Source organism: Cervus elaphus, chromosome 8 (assembly GCF_910594005.1).
Source record: "Cervus elaphus chromosome 8, mCerEla1.1, whole genome shotgun sequence".
In the NCBI taxonomy this organism is placed as follows: domain Eukaryota; kingdom Metazoa; phylum Chordata; class Mammalia; order Artiodactyla; family Cervidae; genus Cervus; species Cervus elaphus.
The window spans coordinates 10,283,552-10,307,070 of record NC_057822.1 but is presented as its reverse complement, the minus strand read 5'-3'; the positions used below and the strand labels follow the sequence as shown (position 1 = coordinate 10,307,070).

The 23,519-nt window shown below is 53.1% G+C and overlaps 1 protein-coding gene across 9 annotated transcripts; it reads left to right on the top strand.

The window, feature by feature from the left end:
* The first annotated feature begins 299 nt into the window (after positions 1-299).
* On the top strand, positions 300-20,731 carry FGR (FGR proto-oncogene, Src family tyrosine kinase). 9 transcript variants are annotated; one of them, XM_043909416.1, is made up of 13 exons: positions 300-521; positions 7,922-7,984; positions 8,941-9,170; positions 9,645-9,747; positions 10,518-10,616; positions 14,159-14,262; positions 14,713-14,862; positions 15,540-15,695; positions 15,824-16,003; positions 16,771-16,847; positions 17,085-17,238; positions 18,014-18,145; positions 18,252-20,731. In XM_043909416.1, exons 3-13 carry the CDS (start codon positions 8,951-8,953, stop codon positions 18,458-18,460), a joined length of 1,584 nt encoding a protein of 527 aa, XP_043765351.1. In that variant the 5' UTR covers positions 300-521; positions 7,922-7,984; positions 8,941-8,950; the 3' UTR covers positions 18,461-20,731. The 9 variants fall into 9 exon arrangements, with proteins under 9 accessions (XP_043765351.1, XP_043765348.1, XP_043765350.1 ...); XM_043909413.1 differs by having other exon boundaries at positions 8,938-9,170; XM_043909415.1 differs by lacking the exon at positions 300-521 and adding an exon at positions 1,021-1,077 and having other exon boundaries at positions 8,938-9,170.
* The last annotated feature ends 2,788 nt before the right edge of the window (positions 20,732-23,519 follow it).

Here is a 23,519-nt window from a genome sequence, read left to right as displayed (position 1 = left end):
GAGGGCCGAGCAGTGGTAGAGAAATGCCCCCTCTTAACCTCAAATGCAATAATTCTAAATGAGCAGGTGCTTCTGGGTGTGAGGAGCCTGCCACTTTGAAGGGGGTCTCAGGGAAGTCTATGCTAAGAGTTCAGGTCAGCAGAGAGGTGCTGGGGTGGGGTCAAGGGTGGGCGGGGAGAGGCCTGGGAAAGCTGAGCAGCGGTAACTCCGGGGAGGTGGGAAGCGGGGGCGGGAGGGCCTGGGATGTGAGGGCCCCTCCCCGCTGCCGCCGGGCAGCTGGCTTGGGGCTGGGGCGTGACTGCAAATTCTCCCCGTCGCCACCGCCACCGCGCGCGCCGCCGCCTCTGCAATAAGAGAAGTCCGACGAGGCGGCTTCCTCCTCCCTGACCAGAGGGGGACCGCGGTCAGAGGCGGGCAGCACCCCCGTTTGCTCGCCCCCACCCCTTTCGGCACTCGTGGCTGCTGGGAGCCCCGGCCGGCTAGCCTCAGGGTCAGTCAGAAGCGGTTTCGCCTGGGACCAGGTAGGAGCCGTCGGGGGAGCTGGAAGGGCCGGCGGTGCCCCGCCCCCAACCCCTTCGTGGTTAGGAAGAAAGGGGGACGTGGGGTGCGGAGAGGAAGCCCTAAACTTGGGGAGGAGAGCTGAGGGAGTAGAAGGCCAAAGGGACCTCACCCCGAAAAGGACATAAGAAGGAAAACGGAGAGACCCTGGAGAGTGAAAAACTGATACAATTTGGGGAGAGGGCTGAGGGAACGCGGGGAAAGGAGACTAAAAGGACCCGCCCCCCAAAAAAGATCTGGTGGGAACCTGCAGAGACGAAATTGGGAAAGGGCTGAGTCGGAAGAGGGAAACTGGGGGGATCCCCAAAAGGATCTGGGTTGAGAAACTAAAAGGGACCTTTAAAGTGAGAATCTGGGGAGAACCTGAGGGGTCTGGAAGAGAGGAACGACTTTTAGGTGGGCGGGGAGGGAGTCTGCCAGAAAGGAGTCAAGGAAAACCGTTGCTGGAGGACGCGGAATGTGGATCGCAATCCCGAGGGTCCAGGAAGTCTCTCTATCCGAAATCAGCGGAAGTCGGAGGTGGGGTGAAGCCAGCGGCCGGGAGGGGAGGGGAGGCTATCACAAGCGCCCCCCTAGACGCTGCAGCCCCGCACAGGTGGGCGGGTCCCGGCTGGCGAGGGGACTCCTGCAACGCGCAGGAGGCGTGGGTCCAGGTTTCCTGGGGAAGTCCCCGCCCTCGGCAGGGATGGGCCTCTCTGGGTGCCCCCTCCCCGCCCGCAGCGGTGATCTCGGTCCACGTTCCTCTCGGGATCCGGGAATTGCTGGCCGCCCCGACGGAAATCCTGCCTTTGACCGCGATTGCCGGGAGGGGCTGTCTCCACGGTTACAAGAGGGCGGAGGGACTGAGCCCTGCGCTGGGCAGCCGCGGGGCTCGACGCCCGCGCTGCCCTCTGTGGGCCCCTCCCCCGCCCCCATTTTGAGTCCTTAGTTGGGGGCGAGCTGTGGGGCAGAGAAGTAAGGCGACGATGTGCAAGTGTTCAGGGATCGGGGCGGCGGGAGATCTGCAGTCTCAGGGTCTTAGCCAGACTGGAACCTTGATTGCTGTGTGACTTTAGGCAAATTATGGGCCCTCTCTGGGCCTTAATTTCCTCATTTGCATTATGTAGGAAATTACCCCTGCCCCTACCCAGCTTCCACCCCCCAGCTTATCCCCAGTCGTGGGACTCGGGTGCAGTAAGCAGTTTCTCCCACCCCCATCCCCCACCCCACCCGGTGTCTTGGGGGTAGCCTCTTCAGTTTCTCATAAGCATAGAGCTGGACCAGAAAGCCTGACAGGGCCTCCAGGGACAAAAACACAGGTGACTTCTTATAAAATAAATATTTGTGGGTCTGTTGAGGCCCCATACTGGGAAAGTCAGCCAGTTTGAGACTGTCCTTGACCCTCCCCCCGCCTTTTCTTTTTTTTTGGTGATTTTTTGTGTGTGTGTGTTTATGGTATAAACACTGGTTTGTCAGCAAGTTTTGCTCTTCTCAATTCCAAATAATGCAAAGTTCAAGAATATGCATTTTATTGCAACTTTGTTTTCTTTTTTTAACTGTTTTATTTAAAAAAAAATGTTTGGCCATGCTGTGCCACATGTGGGATCTTAGTTCCCCAACCAAGGATTGAACCCATGCCTCCTGCATTGGAAGCGTGGAGTCTTAACCTCTGGACTGCCAGGGAAGACCTGAAACTTCGTTTTATTGAAACCAGTGATCCCTGAGTCTTTTGACATCCTTCCATCTGTGAGTGTGGTGGTGGGAGAGCGAGGCTCTGTTCCCACTTCTCAGATGGGAAGATGGAGGTTCGGGAGTGAATAACTGACAGGTCAGCAGTAGGGACCCAGAAGCCGGGGTATCCTGTCCCTGATGTGGTGAAGGATGTAGACAGAACTGAAGCCTACATTCTCTCCTCATCCCGACCAAATTCCATTGCCCTCTGGAGAGGAGAGGGGAGCCAGGGGGGCAGTGGTGAAAAAACATATGGGTTTCCTGGGCTGTGTGGCTGGTTCTTGCTTCCCAGTGGGTGTGAAGCTGTGAGGGAGGGTGGAGAGTGTTTGTGAGTATGGTTTGGGCTGTGAGTGAATGAGCTTGAGCGTGTGAGCATGTGTGTGGGTGTTTGGGTGTTCTCTGCAGCCACCTGGGGCTGATGTGGCAAAGGAAGTGGCCAGACCTTGGGAGGATGGGCAGGGGGACCCCAGGGCGGGGGAAAGAGGACCCAGGGCCCTTCCTGCACAGTCACCCAGGCTGGCCTCTGACCGGACCTGGGGAAGGGGACTTCCTGTCTGGCCGCGCTGTGAAATTCAGACTCCTACTCCGTCAGTTCACCCTGGACCAACTCATGGCTTTCCATCCCCCAAGAATCTCAGGTCCCTCAAGATCTCTATTTTAGAGGCTAGTGGGTAGGTTTTCAGCAACCGATGAGAAAACACTTTTACCAACAAGAAGTGGAGAAAATTCAGCTGACACGGTGAGGACCCTGCGGACGGGAAAGCTAGTGTGGCCCCTCCCTCACCCCCACACACTGGCCTTACCAGAGTGATAGAATCAGAGCCGGCTTTGTCTTCTTAGCCCCTGGGTGTTAGGGGTGGGGGTGATAAGGCCTGAGTGATGTGAGATGGTTGGAGGTTCTATGAGAGATGAAGGCCTCAGTGAGGGAGATGGAGGCTCGGGAAGGGCACTAAAACCAGGGAGGGGTGGAAGGTCTCAGTGAGGAATGGAAGCCTTCATCAGAGGGGCCAGGCCTTGGTGAGGGATGGGCTGCAGGGAGCCTGAGACTTGGGCCTGCCCACCGGGCCAGCCTGAAGCCCTGAGGAGAAGCCGGAACTCTTGCTGGATGGTGGTTTCCTGTGCCTGTTCAGTCCCAGTTCCCTTTTGGTGAAATCCCCCAGGCGGCTGGGCCAGCTCAGCCCTCCTACCTCACCCCGAGCACTTCTCTTTCTTCTCTGCCCCATCACGTCTCCTCCCTCGGCCTTGGAGGGGGCTTCCTCAAGGGAAGGGATCAGAAGTGAAAGTTCACAGAGCAACTACAGTGCACCCGGTGCTTTTAGGGGCTTGACCGCAATTGAGGCTCAGGAGCAACCCCAGGAGGCAGAGATTTAGATTCCTATTTTCTAGGCAAAGAAACTGCAGCTCAGCGAGAAGTGAAGCGACCTGCCCAATGTCTCAAGTCGGGTAGAATTTGAGCCGAAATCAGTCTCCAGATCCCACAGATACTTGGCAGAAGTCAGGGGGGAACAGGACATCCTGTGTCTACATCAAAGCCCTGATGTGCTGTTGGCAAGTATAGACCTCAAGAAAGGATGGGTGCATATGGGGCTCCTATGTCCGGGAGGAGGGGTGGGAGGTGGACAGGTTCTCCGCTTTGTGGCCAGCAGCCATATATATGGCAGGGGTGGTATGATCAGTTGTCCAGGGACTGGGTAGGAAATATGACATTCACCAATCAGGGAGAGCATGACCCCTCTGCTCAGGCTTTGGAGAGCACAGCTGGAAACAGAATTCTGTACATGAATTGATAGTCCTGGCTTTGAATCCCAGGTCTGGCTGTTTGACCTCCAGCAACTCACTTCCCCTCTCCACACAAGAGAGAGGTAGACTGATAAATCATCCCTGGGGGCCCTTCTAGCTTTGCTGCTTGTGGTTCTCAGCCTCCCTTAATTACACTGGCCAAGAGCCTTCCCAACAACTGCACAGAAGATAGAGATGCAAAAACAGAGGCTCAGAAGGCTGATGTCATTCAACCAAGGCCCCAAAACTCGGGAGGGCCACACAGAGGGGGAGATGCTGAAGGTGGGAACACCATGGTCCAGGATTGGACCTCAGCTCTGACATCCACAGCCTGATTTTGACCCAGATCAGACTTTGGAAGCCAACTCCTGTCAACCAGATGTTCAAGAGGCCTGTTTATTAACAGACTCAAGTCCCTGCAGTAACCAGAACGCTTGTGGCGGGTCTCTGAGCCGCTCCCTTTGTAAGCAGGCAAACTATATCGGTGCTATGACAAGAGAGACCTGGATTCAGATTCTAAGGGCTATTGAAAATTGGTGGTTGCTGACAGACCCTGGGCAGGTCACTTCCCCCGCGCTGGGCTGTAATGAGGATTCAGGGTGTGTAGCACGGGGCTTGGCACTCTGTGAGGGCTCATGAAGGTACATACTGTATTGATTTCACGAGGACTTCAAAATACAGCAGTGCTTATGATGGACGTTGGAGCCAAATTGATTGGGGTTGTGTTTTAGCTTCCCCTTATTCGCTGTGTAGGTAGTCTTTGGGAAGTTATTTAACACCTTTGTGACTTGGTTTCCTTATCTGTAAAATAGGGGTAATAATAAAACCTACCTCATAGGGTCACTAAATAAGATCAATCATGGGACTTGCTTGGCATTGTGCCAGGCACAGGGTGAAGCGAAGTGAAGAGAAGTGAAAGTCGCTCAGTCGTGTCCGACTCTTTGCAGTCCCAGGGACTGTAGCCTGTCAGGCTCCTCTGTCCATGGAATTGTCCAGGCCAGAATACTGTAGTGGGTGGCCATTCCCTTCTCCAGGGGATCTTCCCAACCCAGGGATGGAACCCAGGTCTCCTGAATTTCAGGTGGATTCTTTACGGTCTGAGCCACCAGGGAAGCCCCAGGCACAGAGTAGGTGTTTAATACATTAGCGTTTTAAAACTAATAGTTGTCGCCTCCCCACCCGCTTCCCCAGATTTCTAGGAAGTCAAATTATGCTCCTAGGCATTGGTAGCTTGTAGCTAAGATGAGAGCTAGGAGGACAAAGATTCCTGGGGGCTGTTTTCATGCAGATGCCAAGCAGAGAGGACCCTCCGTGTTCCCTTTCTCTTTTCTCTTTCGTTCTGTCTCTACCCCTCTGTTTCTCAGCCTCTGTCCCCCTCTGTCTCGCTGCCTCTCATTTCAGTCTCTGTTTGTCTCTTTGTTTCTTTCCGGCAGTGGTGTGCTGGAGCCAGCTACCTAGTACCGGCCCTGGGGAGCTGATTCTGCAAATCTCTTTCCAGCCCAGCATTTAGCAAGTCACTTCGGTAACTTGAAATCGGCCATGGTGGGAATATTTACACCATGGAAATCAGCAAATGCTACAAATCTGGGCCTTTTTATTCCCCTGTTTCTTTTAAGAGTCAGTGTACCAGCACGGACACGACTGAGCGACTGAACTGAACTAAACCGATACCAACACACCCTCACCCCTGCCCCCGCTGCCCACGCCATCAGCCTTGCCAGGGCTCTCCCTCTGCCTCCTTCTTGGAGGGTCTCTGAACCCCCTCCCCATTCCAGGTTTGCAGAATTCAGGGATCCTCTTAGGCTGATTTTTAAAGATGGGGGTAACATATACCTGTGTATTGTTGGCAGTGGCGGCATCATGTCTAAGTGGGGACTCAAGAGATCGTGTAAGTTTGAAACTCGTATTGAGAGGAGCTCTGTGTGGGTCTGTGACTGGGGGAGAGGAAGACTGCATATATCTCTGGGTTTCCTGGTGGAGGCTCATTACACCTGTGTGTGCTTGAAGGAATGGCTGGAATCCTCTGTGTCTGTGACCAGGCAATGGAGAGAAGTGGTTCAGATCCTGGAACCAAACGCCAGGATACCTCATCTGTGTGGCCTTGAGCAAGTTTCTAAACCACTCTGTGCCTTGGGTGCCTTAGCATTAATAATAATACTTAACCTTGTAGAGTTGTCGTGAGAATAAGCTGAGGTAATATGTATAAAGTGTTTAATGCAGTGGCTGACATAGAGGAAGGCTGTAATGGGAGAGGCTGTGTGTGTGTGTGTGTAGATGGGTGAAGGCTGAAGGTGTGTGTCTATTCCTAGATGTCTATGTCTGTGAATCTGTACAGAGGAGCTCAGAGACTCCATGTGAGGCTCTGTTGTGTAGCCGAGGTGACGGGGGTGTCTGAGAATGTGTTGGCACGGCTGTGTGCCGTCTGAGGTGTGTGCGTGTCTTCCTGTGAGAAGACCTCCATTCTCACCCTGTAGGTTGTGTTTTCCTCTTACCCCCATCCGTCCCCTGAGTGCCTGAAATCCCCTCCCTTGGCTGGAGATGCCCCTCCTCCACCCCTGTGTCTATACTCTCCGTGAGCCTCACCAGCCCTGTAGCACCTTGGAGCCCTTCAGACAGTGGCTTCACCCCAGGGGAGGGGTCCTGAGGTCTGAGGCGAAGATCTCGGCAATGGCTTGGTGAACAGGGGCTATTTTAGAGCTCAAACCACAGCCCGCCTCGTAGTTCACCACATGGGTGTCACCCCCTACACATACACGGGAGAACGGCTGCAGCGGAGCATGAGACAGGCTGGTGGGTCTAGAGCGGGGGTCACAAGGCACTGATGTGACAGGGCCATCAGCCAAGCAGCTAGATCTGGTGGATCCAGGAAGGCTTCCTGGAAGAGGTGAGTAGTGCTGGCTGGACAGGTGGGACTGGACCCATAGAGAGGAGGGGGGGATATCCATAAAGGGAACCAGACTCAGGAGTCCGGAGTCAAGAAAGGCAAGGCGGGACACCTGTCCCGAGGGTCCTCTGGGAGAAACGAAGGCACACTGGGTTGGCCCCACCCTGGAGCTCACATCTGAGGAAGTCGAGCCCTTTCCCCGGCAGTTCCTCTCTAAGTGTTGCAATGGCGGAGTTTCTGGCAGGGCGTGGAGAGCCCTTGCTCAATGACCTGCCTGCCTTGTCACTCAGAGGACACAGCTACCAGGAAAGCCTTGGCTCCCTTGGGGGCACCCCAAGTCAGACCTGGTGGTCCTGACTTCGGACTTGGGCCTTTCCGTGGTGTGGAACAAGCTCTGGAGGTAGGAGTCCTCCTTCCCTCGGCTACTCAATGTAGTCCTGGGGTTGCTGGGGTTTACCCAGACCAGGATGGGTGCCAAGGCAGAGCCCAGAGGGAGGGCTTGGTTTTAGAAGACAGTGATCAGAGGCCTAGGGGGAACTGAACAGGGCTGACAGAGACCTGGGTCTAACCCAGAGATGTGCATACGTGAGTGTACGAGTCTGTTAGCCTGAGCGGGCAACCTGTGTGCATGTGCATGTGTGCACGCTACCGTGCACCGGGGCTTGGGCTCATGTGGCTTAGTTGTGTTGCTGTGTGGTGGTGCTGCTGAGCCCGCTCACGCAGGGGTGTGTGTGTGTGTTGCGTGTGACTCTGCTGCTCATGTGCTAATGTGTCAGGTGGAGATGAGTGTGAGAGGGCTGGCGTGGGTGGTGGGTCTTGTGTGAGGGTGGATGTTTAAATGAGCCATGGAGGCCAGGACGAAAAGGAAGGAGGAGTCCTGTCGGGGCAGAGCCCAGGCCCCTGGCTTCCCTGGAGAGGACGGGCTTGGGCATCTGGCCGCCAGAAGCCTGGCAGGGACTTCATCTTCCGTGTCCTCTGTCTCGCCCTCAGGTCTCCGGCCCCTCCCAAGGACCATGCCGCAGCCCCACTGACGCAGGAGTAGGGGCCTGAGGGGTGAGTGGGGGCTGAGGGCTCCCCGGGTCAGGAAATGGGGTGGCGGTGGCCTCTCTGGGCCCCACAATTCCTCACAGCCCCTTCCTCCTACAAGGGCCCTGTTGCTAGGTAACAGATGGGGGAGCCAGAGTGAGGCAGCTTGAAAGGCCAGAGGCTGGACCCACGACAGGAAATGGCCTTGATCCCCCTCTGCAGGGACTCTCCAGGTGCAGGCACACAGCCCTCACACGCACTCACACACAAACACGCATCGACACACAGACATGCGCACACGCACGGACACGCACATACCCACACGGACTGATGCAGACCTGCACACACAGATACACACACGCAGACAGGCACAAGTACTCCCACACAGGGCCACACGCATGGTCATGACACACAGACGCACTCACTCACACACGCCTGCAAACACAGACACACACACCCATGCTGACACAGAAACGTGTGCATATGGACACACTCCAACAGACATGAGCACACAGAGTCGTTTCACACAAGAACGTCCACACACTCACATACACAGAGACACAGACATTCACAAAGAGCTGCCCAGACACACACAAAGACACGCACCCACAAGCAAACTCACAAATACTCAGAGACACAAGAAAGATACACACACAAGCACTCTGAGGGGGTCATAGAAACCCAACACACTGAAGCAATAGGAGGCAAAAACATATAAATAAACACAGAAACATCCCGAAACAGAAAACCAGTCCCGTAGAGGAGATACATACTCTCCAGAAACACTAAAGCAGCTGTAGGGGTGGACGGAATGGTGACCCCGCCCCCCTTTATCCCTCCACTTGGGGAGGACCCCCTCCCCCCAGGCCTGAGCAAGGCAGCTGCACGCCTGTGTGCGTGTATGTCAGTGTGCGTGCACGTGTTCCTAGGGTGGCAGGTTTCACAGGGACCCCCGAGTGAAGCATGCCCCCCTTCTATAGCAGGGCACCTGGCATGGGCTGTGTGTTCTGCAAGAAGCTGGAGCCGGGGGCCAAGGAGGATGGTAGCCTAGAAGGGGACTTCAGGAGCTATGGGGCTGCAGACCGCTATGGCCCCGACCCTACTCAGAGCCGGCCTACATCTTCCTTTCCCCACATCCCCAACTACAACAGCTTCTCCCCTCAGCCCGCCAGCTCCACCTTCCTTGATGCGGGCACCATCCGGGGCATCTCAGGTGAGTCCAGGGGGCTGGAGGCAGGCACTGACTGGACCCTCGCAGGACCTCGGGGGAGGAGAGACTTGGCCTTGTCCTTCGTAACCTCCAGGATGACTTGGGAGACACAGCCCTGCTTTTAGCGTCCAGTCTGAGGGAGTGCGTCCAGCCCTACCCTCAGAAACCCCCATCTGAGGGGCAGACAGAGCTCTGTTCCCCGTCTGACAAAAGGTCTCTGAAGACAGTTACCAGTGGGATGTCTGCTTGGTGGGGGAGAGCAGAAGGGACTCCCAGGGAGCCCCCAAGGGAGGAGGGATGAGCTCAATGGTGTGTGTCCTGAATCCATGAGGTCCAAATCAGAAATCCACTGGATTCCAAAGACCTTTGAGCTCCAGGGCACTGTCACAGTAGGGAGGCAGAGCGCCTGTATGGGGAACAGGACTCTGGGGGTGCAGCCTCTGGGGGGCCCTCTGATGAGTAACCCTGGCTCTGCAGGGGTTGGGGTGACCATGTTCATCGCCCTTTATGACTATGAGGCCCGAACGGAGGACGATCTCACCTTCACCAAGGGCGAGAAGTTCCATATCCTGAACAACACGTAAGTGATCAGGGCCCCCCAGCTCAGGACCCAGAGAGGAATCTTACCTGGTCCTTGTCCTCAGGAAATGCCAGTCTAACTGGAGAAGGAGACATGACAATAACAATCTCTGGGTAACTGCTACTATGTAGGGGAAGCCTGAGGAACTATGGGCACGGAAAGACTACCAACCAGGGCCTCGAGGGTAGCAGTGATCAGGGCAGGCTTTCTGTAGGAGGTGATTTCTAAACTGAGACTAGAAAAATGAAGAGACATTGAAAGAAGAGGTAACAAAAAAGGAAGAGAGTTAGAATGAAACTAAATGATGACTTCTGGAAACCACCAAGTGGTTCAGTATAGGAGGGTCATAAAGTCTGAAGTGCAGAACAGATCCTGGAGGACTGGGTGGGAATAGATTCCGCAGGGCTTTTTAAGCCATCTTGAGGAGTCTGGATTTTATCAAGAAGGAAATGTAGCCATTGGAGGGGTTTTTAATGGGGAAGTGACCTAGTTAGCTGTTCACTGCCTGCCCAAACCCCAGCCCAGCTGAGGTGCCAGAAAAGAACGCCAGGAGGCCCAGATGTCCCCACACATACTCCTTCTGCGGAGAAAAATCTCCCAGGGCAGCTGCAGTGGCTGGGGGCAAAACAGGCAAAAGCCCTGGGGGTGGTGTGTTCAGGGTGAGAGGTTGGCAGGGCCAGTGTTCGCCTGATCCTTGATGTGACCCTGCCTGGCCCCACGGTGCCCCAGGGGCTAGGTTGCCAACGAAACCCTCTGTTCTGTTTCTCCAGCGAGGGTGACTGGTGGGAGGCTCGGTCCCTTAGCTCCGGACACACTGGCTACATTCCCAGCAACTACGTGGCCCCTGTGGACTCCATCCAGGCTGAAGAGTGAGTAAGGATGGGGGGACGCCAGCCTTAAGGGCAGGGCTCTGGAGTCCAGATTCAAGGCCACTCTTGAGCAAGTTGCAGCTGCACTCTGAGCCTGTCTCCTTATCTATAATCCTGTAAGGTCATTGTGAGGATACGAGGAGATAAGAGAGATGATACTAACAGTTGGTAATATTATCCAGCACGTACCTTGTTCTGAGCACTATTCAGAGTGTTTTCTGTGTATTAACAAAGTCTGAAACTAATACTATACTGGTTTGCAAATGAGGAAACTGAGGCAGAGAGAAATTAAATATCCTGCCCAAGTTCACATGGCTAGTAAGTACCTGGAGCTGGTATTTGAACCCAGCTAGTCTGGCTACATTTGCTAAGCGTTATATATATATGAAAGTGAAAGTTAGTCGCACAGTCATGTCCAACTCTTGGCGATCCCATGGACTGCAGCCTGCCTGGCTCCTCTGCCCATGGAATTCTCCAGGCAAGAGTACTGGAGTGGGTTGCCATTCCCTTCAGCCCAGGGACTGAACTTGGATCTCCTGCGTTGGAGGCAGATTCTTTCCCAACTGAACCACTAGGGAAGCCATATATAAATACATATTCTCTCAGCGATAACAACAGTGTACAAGCTTTTTAAAAAACTGTGAAGTGCTAAACACATAGAAGGAGACATTACTTAGAATTAATTCTGTTAAGGAATCAAAGAAATATCATTTTTTAATACCCTGATGAAATTGAGATACTGTGACAGGTACTTTATATACCTTGATTCATTTAATTCTCTATGGATTTTACGGATGAGGAAACTGAGGCTCACAAACACTTTTTATTTAGCTTCACATATACATCCATATATAGGAAAAGTAGAGATTGGAGAGACCGCAGAGTAGGAGTCACGAGGACTTGGTGACTGATTTGCTGCTGGGTTGTGGGAAGTGAGAGGAATCCAAAGTGACCCAAAGGCTTCTTGTGGAGCCAAGTGGGTGCTGTTTGCTAAAGTGGGGAACCCAGGAACAGGTACAGATACATGAGGAGGGGTTTGCTTGTTAGGTGGAATTCATGGAGGGGAACACTCACAATTAGGTCAGCAGTTAGATTGGGTATGCTTTGTATGAGAACTGCCCAGCCCATGCTAAGCCATGTGCTTGCATTAGCCCAGATGAAGGGGCATCCTTTTCTAACCATCACTGAGATTCCTTAGTTTGTTGGCTGTGGCTCTTGCAGAGGTCACGCCTGGGCTGGGGTGGAAATTCAGGACTCTTCAGAGTGGAAAGAATCATCAGAGCTGCACAGAGGAGTGAAGGAAGAAAATGAAAGAGACTGGTCCTAGGACCCAACTCTGGAAAAAGCTGGACATGAGGGAGAGGGAGCTATTGGCAGACCAGGCCAAGCCAAGTCAGAACAACCAAGAAGGCAGAGGGGAGGTTTCAGGAAACAAGAGAGGGAATGTCAGAAGCTGCCACTGGATTTGGCAACAGGGTTGACCTTGGTCAGACATCCCTCCGCGTGAAGTCAGGGTGGAGGCCAGACAGCAGAGCCTGGGAGGGAGTGGGAGGTGAGGAAGCAGAGACCCAAGTGTGAAGGGCTTTTTCAAGTGAAGGAAGGTGAGAGATACAGCAGAACGTTGGTGGTAAGATAGAGCTTAGAATGGTTTCCTTTGGGGAAAGAAGAAGTGTGGCCACATGTAGGGGCTGGTGGGATGGAGAGGAGGCAGATGGGGGCTGGTCGCTGGGGGAGAGGTGTCCCTGAGCAGAGGCCAGTGGACGGGCTTCAGAGCTCAAATGGCATAAGGCCTTCATCCGGAGAGGGTGATAGGAGGCTTCTTGGAAGAGAGGAGAGGTGATGAGGCAGGTGAGAAGTCTGGGGGTCTACATCTCAGAGGCAGTGTCATGAAGCTCTGAGAGGTGCTCCGTGCAGCGTCGTGGTTAAGAGCGCTGTTGTGGTTAAGAGCGCAGGCCCGAGAGCAGACAGCTTGGGTTCCTATTCTGGCAGCAGAGCTTAAGAGTTGTGTAGCTCTGGGTAAGTTGCTTAACCACTAGGTATTTCAATTTCCTCATCTGTCTAATGGGGGTTAATAACAGTACTTATTTCACAATATTGTTATAAGAATGAAATGGATACACACATGTAAGACAGCAGAGCCTGACACAGAATAGGTGCCGTTATTGTTGTGTCAATGATTAAGGAAGTAGCTAAGATCCCGGTGTAAGGAGGGGGCAGAGCATTGAAAAAACTTGAGAATGTGATCTGTCTACACAGCTTCTCCTTTCCCCACCCTGCCTGCCTGCCTGGACACTACTCGCCAATACCTTTCCTTGTTCCCCAGACTGTGCTTAGTAACCAGGAATGGCTTGACAGTCCCAGAGTTCACTGAGACTGCCACCTCCCTTAATTTGAAAACTGTGCTCCTTTTAATTCAGCCCAAAATGATCATAAGCCAATTTAGTGATCAAATGACACCTGAGTCTTCTGTGGCACCTGTGGTCACTTTGGCTCTCCTCCCATTGTACTCTCACCATTGGCTCAAGGCTACAGTTCAGTCCCAGGAGGTATATCCAAGAGATAACAGGAATGCTTGAGGTCTCAGTTGAAGTTGAGACTTAGAACAACATCCAGACTTTAGAAAGTGGAGGAAAAGCAGCAGTCAGAACTGGGCAGGAGCAGTTCAAAAGAGGGAGAAGGGGACTTCCCTGGTGGTCCAGTAGTTAGGACTCAGCATCCTAACTACTGCCTTGGCCTGGGTTCAATCCCTGGGGCAGGGAACTAAGATCCCGCAAGTCATGCTCTATGGCCAAGGGGGTAAAAAAAGAAAGGAAGAGTAGAAGAAAAGAGTGTTGTCCTGGACGCCAAATGAGGAAAGGGTTTGAGGGGCATGTGGAGAGAGGAACCAGAGTGACTGCGTGTGATGTTGGGAAAAGAAGTAGGGTGGGAGGCAAAGGTTTTAGATAGAGCTCATCAGCTAGCCTTGTGGGCAGGTCAGTTCTCCTCTCTGAACCTCAAGTTCCTCATCTGTAAATGAGCCTATGGAAGGAACTGTAGTGACCCCCTGATGACGTCTGGCAATTTTAATTCAGGAGACACTCAGAGAGGAGATTTCCCTAGTGGTCCAGTGATTAAGAATCCACCTTCCAATGCAGGGGACAGGGATTCGACCCCTGGTCCTGGAGCTGAGATCCCACGTGCTGTGGGGGCAACTAAGCCCTGGCACACAACTACTGAGCCCGCCCTCTAGATTGTGTGAGCCCCAACTAGGGAGAAGCCTTCACAGTGAAAGGAAGATCCCTTGCAGCCAAATAAATAAATAACTAAGAGGGAAACCCGGAGAGTGAAGAGGAGAAGCCTAAGCTTCATTGGGTAACTTCTGTGTGCCAGGCATTCTCTACATCTCTGCTCTGTGATCCTCCTTGTCAGGCTGCAAAGCAGGTGTGTGATCCCCATTTCATGGGTGAGGAAATCAAATCTTGGCTAGTGAGGTGACTTCTCCTGGGAGGCTCAGTTGGGGGTTGAGCCAGGTGTATCTGACTCTCGATGGCCTTTCCCAACAGGTGGTACTTCGGAAAGATCGGGAGGAAGGATGCTGAGAGGCAGCTACTCTCCCCAGGGAACTCCCGAGGGGCCTTTCTCATTAGAGAGAGCGAGACCACCAAAGGTGAGGGTTCTGCACTGCCCACCCAATGGGGGCAGGCTAGCCGTTTGGGTGGGGCTAGGAGCAATGGGCTTCCCTTGTGGCTCAACTGGTAAAGAATCTGCCTGCAATGCGGGAGACCTGGGTTCGACCCCTGGGTTGGGAAGATCCCCTGGAGAAGGGAAAGGCTACCCTCTCCGGTATTCTGGCCTGGAGAATTCCTGTATAGTCCACGCAAAGAGTCGGACACGACTGAGCGACTTTCACTTTCACTTCACTTTCAGGAGCAGTGGGGTGGGGCTTGCGTCAGGGCCAAGACTGGGACAGGGTTGGAGGGGCTGAGCTAAGACGGGGACTGGGTTCAAGGGGTGTGGCCATCCAACTTCAGAGTCCCCAGCCTTTTGGGCTTCCCCAGGCTCCCAGACTAGGGGTGGTAAGGAGGAAAGCAGACCCAAAGGTGATCCTTGCCCACAGGCGCCTACTCCCTGTCCATCCGGGATTGGGACCAGGCCAGAGGCGATCACGTGAAGCATTACAAGATCCGGAAGCTGGACACCGGGGGCTACTACATCACCACGAGGGCCCAGTTTGATTCCGTGCAGGAGCTGGTGCAGCACTACCTTGGTGAGGACAGCCCTTCAGGCTGGCGTGCGTTTGAGATTCCTGAACCAATCGGCTGCGACTGAGGTGCCCAGGGAAGGGAAGGGGCTCCCAAAACAGTTGTGCCCGGACCGGAACTAAAACCCAAGTGGTCTGGACGCCTGGCCCAGGATCCTGCTCTGTAAGTTTCCAGAGGAAACTGAGGCGTGAAGCTCTGCATGGCCAGAGAGCGCCCCCGCCTAATGTCTGAGCTGAGTAGGAGACTGAATGGACCTGACTTGGAGGATGGGCTCTAGGGTGGAGGAGAAGTTTAGCATCCAATCCCAGTTTTTGCTTTGGTTGGTTAGGCCAAGCATAGGTCTGTGGAAGGGCAAAGGCTTCGTGTCCACACCTTTGTCTGGAATTCCCAAGTCCATTTCCTCCTGTCAGAATCCCATCTTATCCTTGGAGGCCCAGCTGGAGGCCACCTCTTAAGGGAAGGCCATCAATCCTTACAGGAATCATCTCTCCCTCGGGTGCCTTCCCTGGGCACCAACATGTTCACCTACTCAGTGGGCTGGGTTGCCTTCTGCCCTGGCCTGTAACCCTCAGCTGTGCTCTAGTGACTTATAACTGGTCTTGGAGGCTGGGGTTGGAATGAGGAATGTGTGGAGCATCCTGGCCGCCTTTGACCTTCAACTTCCCAATGCCCCGCTGCCCAGAGGTGAACGATGGGTTGTGCCATCTGCTCACTGCGGCCTGCACCACCATGAAGCCGCAGACGCTGGGCCTGGCCAAGGACGCCTGGGAAATCAGCCGCAGCTCCATCACGCTGGAGCGCCGACTGGGCACCGGCTGCTTCGGGGATGTGTGGCTGGGTACGGAGGTCCCGAGAGCGGGGGAGGGGGTGTGGGTGGGAGTGGTGGTGTGGGGGATCCAGGCCGAGCCCGGGGCGAGGTCTGGGGGCGGCAGGGAGCTGGTCCAGACAAACCTTTCCACCCAACAGGCACGTGGAACGGCAGCACCAAGGTGGCGGTGAAGACGCTGAAGCCGGGCACCATGTCCCCGAAGGCCTTCCTGGCGGAGGCGCAGATCATGAAGCTGCTGCGCCACGACAAGCTGGTGCAGCTGTACGCGGTGGTGTCCGAGGAGCCCATCTACATCGTGACCGAGTTCATGTGCCACGGTGAGGGGCGGGGTCAGCACGCGGGGCCTGGGAAGGCGGGGTTTGCGGGGGGATTCCCAGTGTAAGGTGGGTTTATCTGGGGGAGGAACCGGGGTGGCGATTTGTGAAGGGACGAGGAACGCTGGGCAGAGACCGAGTGAGGGGCCCCAGAATGAGAAAAAAAACACCGGGAGTTTGGGCGGGGCCAAGGTAGACTGGGCGGGGTCTGTGCCCGGGGGCGGAGCCTCGTGGGGGCCGTCCAAGACATGTGGGCAGAATAGGGTTGTCGGTGGGAGTAGGGTCCGGGCGAAATCCTTGAGGGGTTGAGGCACCTGGCGGGATCCCGAGTGGGTGTGTGTGTGTGGGGTTGGGGGGACGCAGATCTAGGGTGGGAGACCTGGGAGCAGGGGGCTGGACCAAGCGAGAGAAGGCAGGCCCTAGGCTGGGAGTAGGGTCTTAACTGCTGCTTTTCTTTCTTTCTTTCTTTTTAATTAATTCATTTTAATTGGAGGATAATTACTTTACAATACTGCGATGGCTTTTGCCATGCATCAGTATGAATCGGCCATAGGGATGCATGTGTCCCCTCCACCCTGAAGGTCCCTCCCACCTCCCTGCCTATCCGTATCCCTTCAGGTCCTCACAGAGCACCAGGTTTGGGTGCCCTGCTTCCTACATCAAACTGGTTATCTCTTTTGCATATGGTAATGCACATGTTTGGATACTAGTCTCTCAAATCATCCCACCCTCTCCTTCTTGCTGCTGATTTTCTGAGTTCTTCTCCCCAGGTAGCTTGCTGGAGTTCCTCAAGGACCGGGAGGGTCATGCTTTGAAGCTGCCCCATTTGGTGGACATGGCAGCACAGGTAAACTGGGACAGCCGCCTTTATCTCTCAGAGCCCCTCCTATTATCTTCCACAAACCCCTGGGTCCTCCAGCACCTAGCCTGCTCCTGGAAGTGCAGCCCCAATGCCTGGACCATCTGTGCGACCTGAGGCAGGACCCTGCCTCTCTCTTTGGGTCCCAGTCTGAAAAACGGGATTTTTTCAAATGATCGCTTACACAAATATGGTGTCCTCATCTCTCTATTCCTTCGCCCCCAGGTTGCTGAGGGCATGGCCTACATGGAGCGCATGAACTATATCCACCGTGACCTCAGAGCAGCCAACATCCTCGTCGGGGAGCGGCTGGTGTGCAAGATTGCTGACTTCGGGCTGGCCCGTCTCATCGAGGATGACGAGTACAACCCCCAGCAAGGTGCCCTGCCTCACCCCTCCTTCCAAGAGCTCCCCAGTGCACCAAGGGGCTGCCCTGGGGCCCCGCCTCCTCCCAGACCATCCCGGACACTCCAACTCCGATATAATGTAAAAGGCAACTCTGGGTTCAAACCCAGTTCCTCCATTTACCAGCCATGTGGCCTTGGGCAAGTCACTTAACCTCTCTGGGAACTGTCTTTTCTCACAATGGAATTCTCAGTGAATAATCCCAATGAAAATACTCAGACAACAGATATTTATCAAGCACTTCCTATGTGCCAGGCACATCTATAAATCTCAAGTGAAAGACCACAGAGTGTAATAGCAAAAACGCTGTAGCCAGAATGCCTAGGTCTGAATCCTAGCCACTTGGAAGCTGTATGATTTGGGCAAGTTATTAACGACTTAGTGCTACCTTTTCCTCTTCTGTACAATCGGGATAATACTAGTAAAAAAAAAAAATAGTAATAAAACTCACAGGGTTTTCCTGAAGGTTAAAATGAGTTAATGCACGTAAATTGCTTAAAACAGTGCCTGGCACATGGTCGAGGCTATACGAGTGTTAGCTATAATTATGATGAGAATTATTACAATGTTTGCAAAGTGCCCAGCACTATACTAGACCCTTAGCAAGTTCTGGCTAGATACCAGGTCTTTCCTGTTATGCCCAGAAACCTCTGTGCTTAGGGTTCCCATTCCTAAAGATGCCATTCTTTTAATCCAGCTATTCCCAGGGATTTCTTCACTAACTTTCCCTTCTCTCTCAACCTCTCCAGGGACCAAGTTCCCCATCAAGTGGACAGCCCCAGAGGCTGCCCTCTTTTGCAGATTCACTATCAAGTCAGATGTGTGGTCCTTTGGGATCCTGCTCACTGAACTCATCACCAAGGGCCGAGTCCCCTACCCAGGTTTGCTGGGGGATGGGGAGGTGGAAAGGTGGTCATGGGAAGAGCTTCTTCCTAGCTGCCTCTTCAGAGGGCTAGGCCCTCTGACTGACAGAGCCCTACCTTCCAGGCATGAATAACCGCGAAGTGTTGGAACAAGTGGAGCATGGCTACCACATGCCGTGCCCCCCAGGCTGCCCAGCATCCCTGTATGAAGTCATGGAACAAACCTGGCGTCTGGACCCAGAGGAGAGACCCACCTTCGAGTACCTTCAGTCCTTCCTTGAGGACTATTTCACCTCCACAGAACCCCAGTACCAGCCTGGGGATGAGACATAGCCTGATTGGGCATCAACCACCTCTCTGGGGGTGCCTGCCAACCCCTTCCTATTCCTAGGGCTCTGGTCCCAAAACCCCCAGGCCTAGAACCCTATAGAGTCCTAGCATGTCAGAGTAAGCAAGTTGCTTTAGGTTCATCTAGGGCAACCTGTTCATTTTAAAAATGGGGCAAATCGAGGCTCAGAGATCATCCCTCATCCTCTCTGGCCCCAAGCTCTATCTCTCCTCTTCCCACTTAAGCCCCTACATGCCTCTAGTCTTCCTGCCTGTGCCCCTTCCCCCCAAAAAAGAAATGCTGAGATTTTTTTCTAGTTATTTATAAAATTGTATATCCTTTCCCTCACTTACCTCCTGTCCATGCTTTCCTGCCTGTCAACCCACCCTGGTCCAGACCCCCAGAATTCACCTCCTACTCAATTCCCTCATGTCTGTAACTTACAAACACAGGAAAAATTTCTGTCAGATCCCTTTCCCGCTGGGTGGATGCTGTTGTCCATGACTGGGGTCCAAGCCAGGGTGAAGGAGAGGGTTGCTGAGGGCTCATCACCTCTCTGAATCATGTCTGTGTTTACTGATTTTGTAAATAAGAAGAGTGACCATATGAATCCTTGAGCCATGAAAATTTCTTTCTGTGGGAGGGACGGTGGTCAGTGGGAGGTGAGTGGGCCTGCTTTGGCTGCTGGGAGGAGGAGGAGGTTAGAGAGAGCCCTAATGCCTGCTAATCACAGGGCACCCAAGGTGTGTTCTAGGACACCCCAAAGTCCTGAATCTCATCCTCATATGAGCTTAGGATGAGCTGAGAGATGGATATAGAATCAAGTAACTGGAGATCAAAATATCCCCTTCATTACTGATATGGCTTTCAGTCTGCATGCAGTGGTTTCACTAAGTCTTTACTTGATTTCAACAGATTTACTGTTCATCACAGGCACCTCAGCAGAACCTCAGGCCTCCTCCACTGAGGCAGGGGGAGGACCACAGTGAATCCTCTGCAGCTCCCCAGAAGGGACAGAGGTAGGGCTGGGTGGGCAGAAGCCTGAGAGTCTAGCTCCTTGGATTTCACTTGGGGCAACTCTGCCCCCAGGGGGCTTTTGGAGAGGTTTGGAGGCAGTTCTGTTAGTCACAGTGATGGCAGAGAGGGGAGGGGCTCCTGCTGGCATGTAATGGACAGGGAGTGGGGTACTTAACATCCTGACATGTACCTGTGCAGCGAAGACTTGTTCTACCCCTTGGGTCCCCCTTTGAGAAACTCCTGCAGCTGATGTGACTCTGGGTGGAAACAAGAACAGGGAATAAGGATTCCCACCTCTCCCATCAAGAAGTTGTTGACCCTTAACTCACTAAGGGAATAGCCAGGGGAAAGAGTCTGGGAACTGGGAATCAAGGCTATGCTTGGCAAACAATGACTAAGTATTGGCTCTGTGAAGGGCCCTTTGCTAGGCAGGAGCCTGGGAACACAGACCTGAACAAGACCTGTCCCTGTCCTGGAGGAGTTCACAGTCAGGCCCGGGAGAAATAGTAATAATAATAACTCATTTATTAGATGTCAGCTGAATGCCAGATGTGTTTACGGTCATCTTTTTGTTTAATCGAGTCCTGAATCTGGTTCTATGATCAGCCCCCGATTTACAGGCAAGGAAACTAAGGCCGAGGGATTACCTGATGTACCAAGGTCACACACATATATGAGACAGAGCTGGGATCTGAACCAAGGCCCATGATCTGTCTACCAGACCTTGCTACCTCTGGGTTTTGGGAAAGGATCCTGTCTGCCCCAGTGGATGTTTAGGGGATGCTTCTGTCTCTAAATATTGGTAGAAGGATTCCCTGGAAACTCCCCAAGTTGAGCGACCTAAAGGAAACAGGATGAGGTGGCCAGTGCAGATGGAGCATTCCCTGTGCTCAGCCCTCTGCTAGGGATGGCTGAACTGGAGCAATAAGATGCAGAGAAGCCAAATGGCTGCTTAGAGAAGTGGCCGCAGCGTTGGGAGCCTTCGCTTTGCAGACTCCAAGTCTCAGGGCCAATGCTTCCAGTAGGCCATGGTCTCTGGCCAACCAAACTCACAAGAACCTGATGTTTAAATCAGAGGCCCAGTGTCTCCAATTGCCATGGAGTAAGCAAACAATGAGCACAGCTCTGGAACTGTCGTGTGATGTTGTGAATCTTACCTCTACCACTTGCTAATTGTGTCATGTTGTACAAGCTATTAATCGCGCCAAGCCTCAATTTCTTCTTCTGTGAAATGGCAATAAAATGCACAACACATGTTAGTTGTCTTTGTCACTACCATTTATAGATCATTCACTCTATGTGAGGCATCCTATACACGCATGCTGCCATTTAATCCTTGGAAAGTCTTATGAGGAAATAGCTATTATATCTTAATTTTGCCAATAAGAAAACTGAGGCACAGTGAAGTAGATTCTAGGACATAAATGGCAGAGCAGGGGTTTGAACCAAGTCCTCTGACTCCAAAATCAGTGTTCTTAGTCTCTAGAGTCTTTTTTGGGGACCAGAATATTCCTGTCTGCCCCCAAGGGGCTCTGCCTGGTACCTGGATATCCGTTTAGTTTAGATGATGGCCCAGCAGGGCAGTGAGCCACCTGGAGTCCCCCCGGTCCCCATGACTCCTCAGCTGAGACCAGAGCTGCCTGAGCCTGGAATCCCTCTGTCTACTGGCTCCCCGTCCCTCCCTCTGATGTAGCCGAATGAATTCTCCCTTGCACCCCCTTTTCTGTGCATCCTTCTGTTCCCTTTAGATAGAGCACAATGCAATTGATTAGGCCTCTGTTTTCTCAATTTCAATCACATCTTCGCCCTGCCTCCCTGAGATTACAGGCGGGTCACCTTGATTGCGGTTTCCACCGTTCACAAAACTCTTCAGTCATTTACAAAACCATCTCTCGCCTCATTCACTCCCCCACCTGGCTCTTCTCCTCTGCGATGCGTGATTTTACTGGCTTGAGACTCAGAGGGCAATTTTATTTCCAAGTTCATGGTGGGGGAGGAAGACACCTAATTGACTAATGCTGGGTGTTTCACATGCATCATCTAATTTGAGCTTCACCATGAGGCAATGCAGAAGTAGGATTATTCCTGTTTTACCAAAGTGGAAACAAAGACTCTGAAAGGCCACAACGCTTGCTCAAGGTCACTCAGCTGGACAACAGCGTCAGGATTTGAACCCAGATTCCTGTGACTTCAGAGTCTCGGGCATCCCTCTGTGTCTCATTCCCTTATTTGATGGAACAGCATGGGACAGTGTGATACTAATCCAGAGTTAGGCCCAGGGAGGACATGCTGCAGACTAGGGTGGGGGTAGCCCCACATGTGCTGGACTGTTTTCATAAAAGAGCCAACTCATTTATTAATTTCACACACATCTACTGATGTCTCCTGTAGGCTGGTCCTGACCAGGAGGCAGAACAGTAAACAATTACAACACTTAGGGGCAAGGTCAGTCTGGAGACCAAGGGAGACTTCTTGGAGGAAGTGAAAGAAAAGTCTGCCTGATGAAGCAGCCAGAGGGTGAGATCATCTCCCACCGAGGGAATAGCTTGTGCAAAGGTCCAGAGGTGTTATAGAGCAAGGTCAAGTCAGGCAAGTATAAATAATTATATTTGGGAGGGTTGAGGTGAAGGATGAGGCATGGAAGGAGGTTGGAAGGCCAGAGACAAAAGATACTGGGGGGTCAGGAAACCAAGGATTATGGTCCCTGAGTTGAGAAAAGTCAGACAGAAAAAGCCTGGGTGGCCTAGGACATATTGGGATGAGTCTATTCTGGATTCCACTGCTCCGGTACTGAGCTGGGTGGACCCACTATCCACTCCAGGAGTTCTCTCCCAGGTACCACATCAAAGTCTCCCTCCCGCTCCTGGAGATACACAACACCCACCCAACCACCCACCCCTGGATGGTCTTGCAGTGATGTCTGTACTCTCTCTAGTGGCCATTCTGGGCACTACAGCCAAAACTGCAGGAAACTTTCTGGGACAGAAGAAACCTTCAGAACCTTCCCATCCCTCAGGATGGGAGAGAGAGTCATTCAGTACAGCAGTACATTTCATGCTCTCAGAAAGCTCACAATTTACTGGTGGTGAGCGTGAAGGGCACAGGCAAAGCAGAAGATGTTGGAGATCAGGAGAGGGTCCTAACCCAATTGGGCAGGGGGACGTCTTCTCGGAGGAGGTGTTTCACTACCAGAGACTTGAAAAAGGAATTAAAAGTTTGGTTGGTAAAGAAGCAAGAGAGGGGCATCCAGACTTGATAGAATTAAGTAGCTCAGAGGCAGGAAATGGGACTGTGAAGAGAGTTAAAATTAAGTAGCTGTGATTGGAGTGAACAATTTGAGGGGGATCTGTGGCTAAAGATGAAGGAGATGGCGAGGTCGGCAGGGGTTGTCTGCTGTGTACTCAAGCTAGGATTCCAAACCTTGGGTCACAGGAAGTCACTGAAGAGTTCTGAGCAGGGGAGTAAGAGAGGCAGATCCACTTTCCAAAAGGAACCCACTGGTGACCCAAGCGGAGGAAGGATAGGCAGGTAAGAAGCGGGAAATGAACACTTCTTGGACACAAAGAATCACACCAGGTCACACTCATAGGAGGACACAGAGCTCTGGTCAAGCCTGTGAACCAGACGTTGTCACAGATGACAACACCTACAGACTTGTCAGTGGGACCCCAGGCTGAGCACCCAGACAAACACACACAAACTGACATATACGCAAACCCACAACTCAGGACCTCGAACCAAAAGGAGGCCAAGGACACACATTCACTCCCAGCCAGAGGCTGACAGTGAGAACCCAGCACTCTGATGGACGAAGGAATCCAACCGCACGTACTGTGGCTGTCAAGGGCTCTACCCTGCCCCACCCCACCCCCACCTCCGTCCCTCACCACCTCGGGCAGGAACAAAGCTGACCTTTGCCCCCTGGCCTCTGGCCTCTCCTCCCACACCCCCTGCCCAGAGGGAGGAGCTGTTTGAAGTCTGGGCTGCAGCTGGGGCTTCCTGTTGCCTGGAGGAATGTGGGAGGACTTGCAGGGAGGGGCGAGTGTG

Excerpts from the sequence above, each read along its gene's own strand:
- FGR (XM_043909416.1), top strand. The coding sequence starts at position 8,951 with ATGGGCTGTGTGTTCTGCAAGAAGCTGGAGCCGGGGGCCAAGGAGGAT. Across the intron at positions 14,263-14,712 it reads AGAGAGCGAGACCACCAAAG|GCGCCTACTCCCTGTCCATC; the intron begins GTGAGGGTTCTG and ends CCTTGCCCACAG. Across the intron at positions 15,696-15,823 it reads CTTCGGGGATGTGTGGCTGG|GCACGTGGAACGGCAGCACC; the intron begins GTACGGAGGTCC and ends TCCACCCAACAG.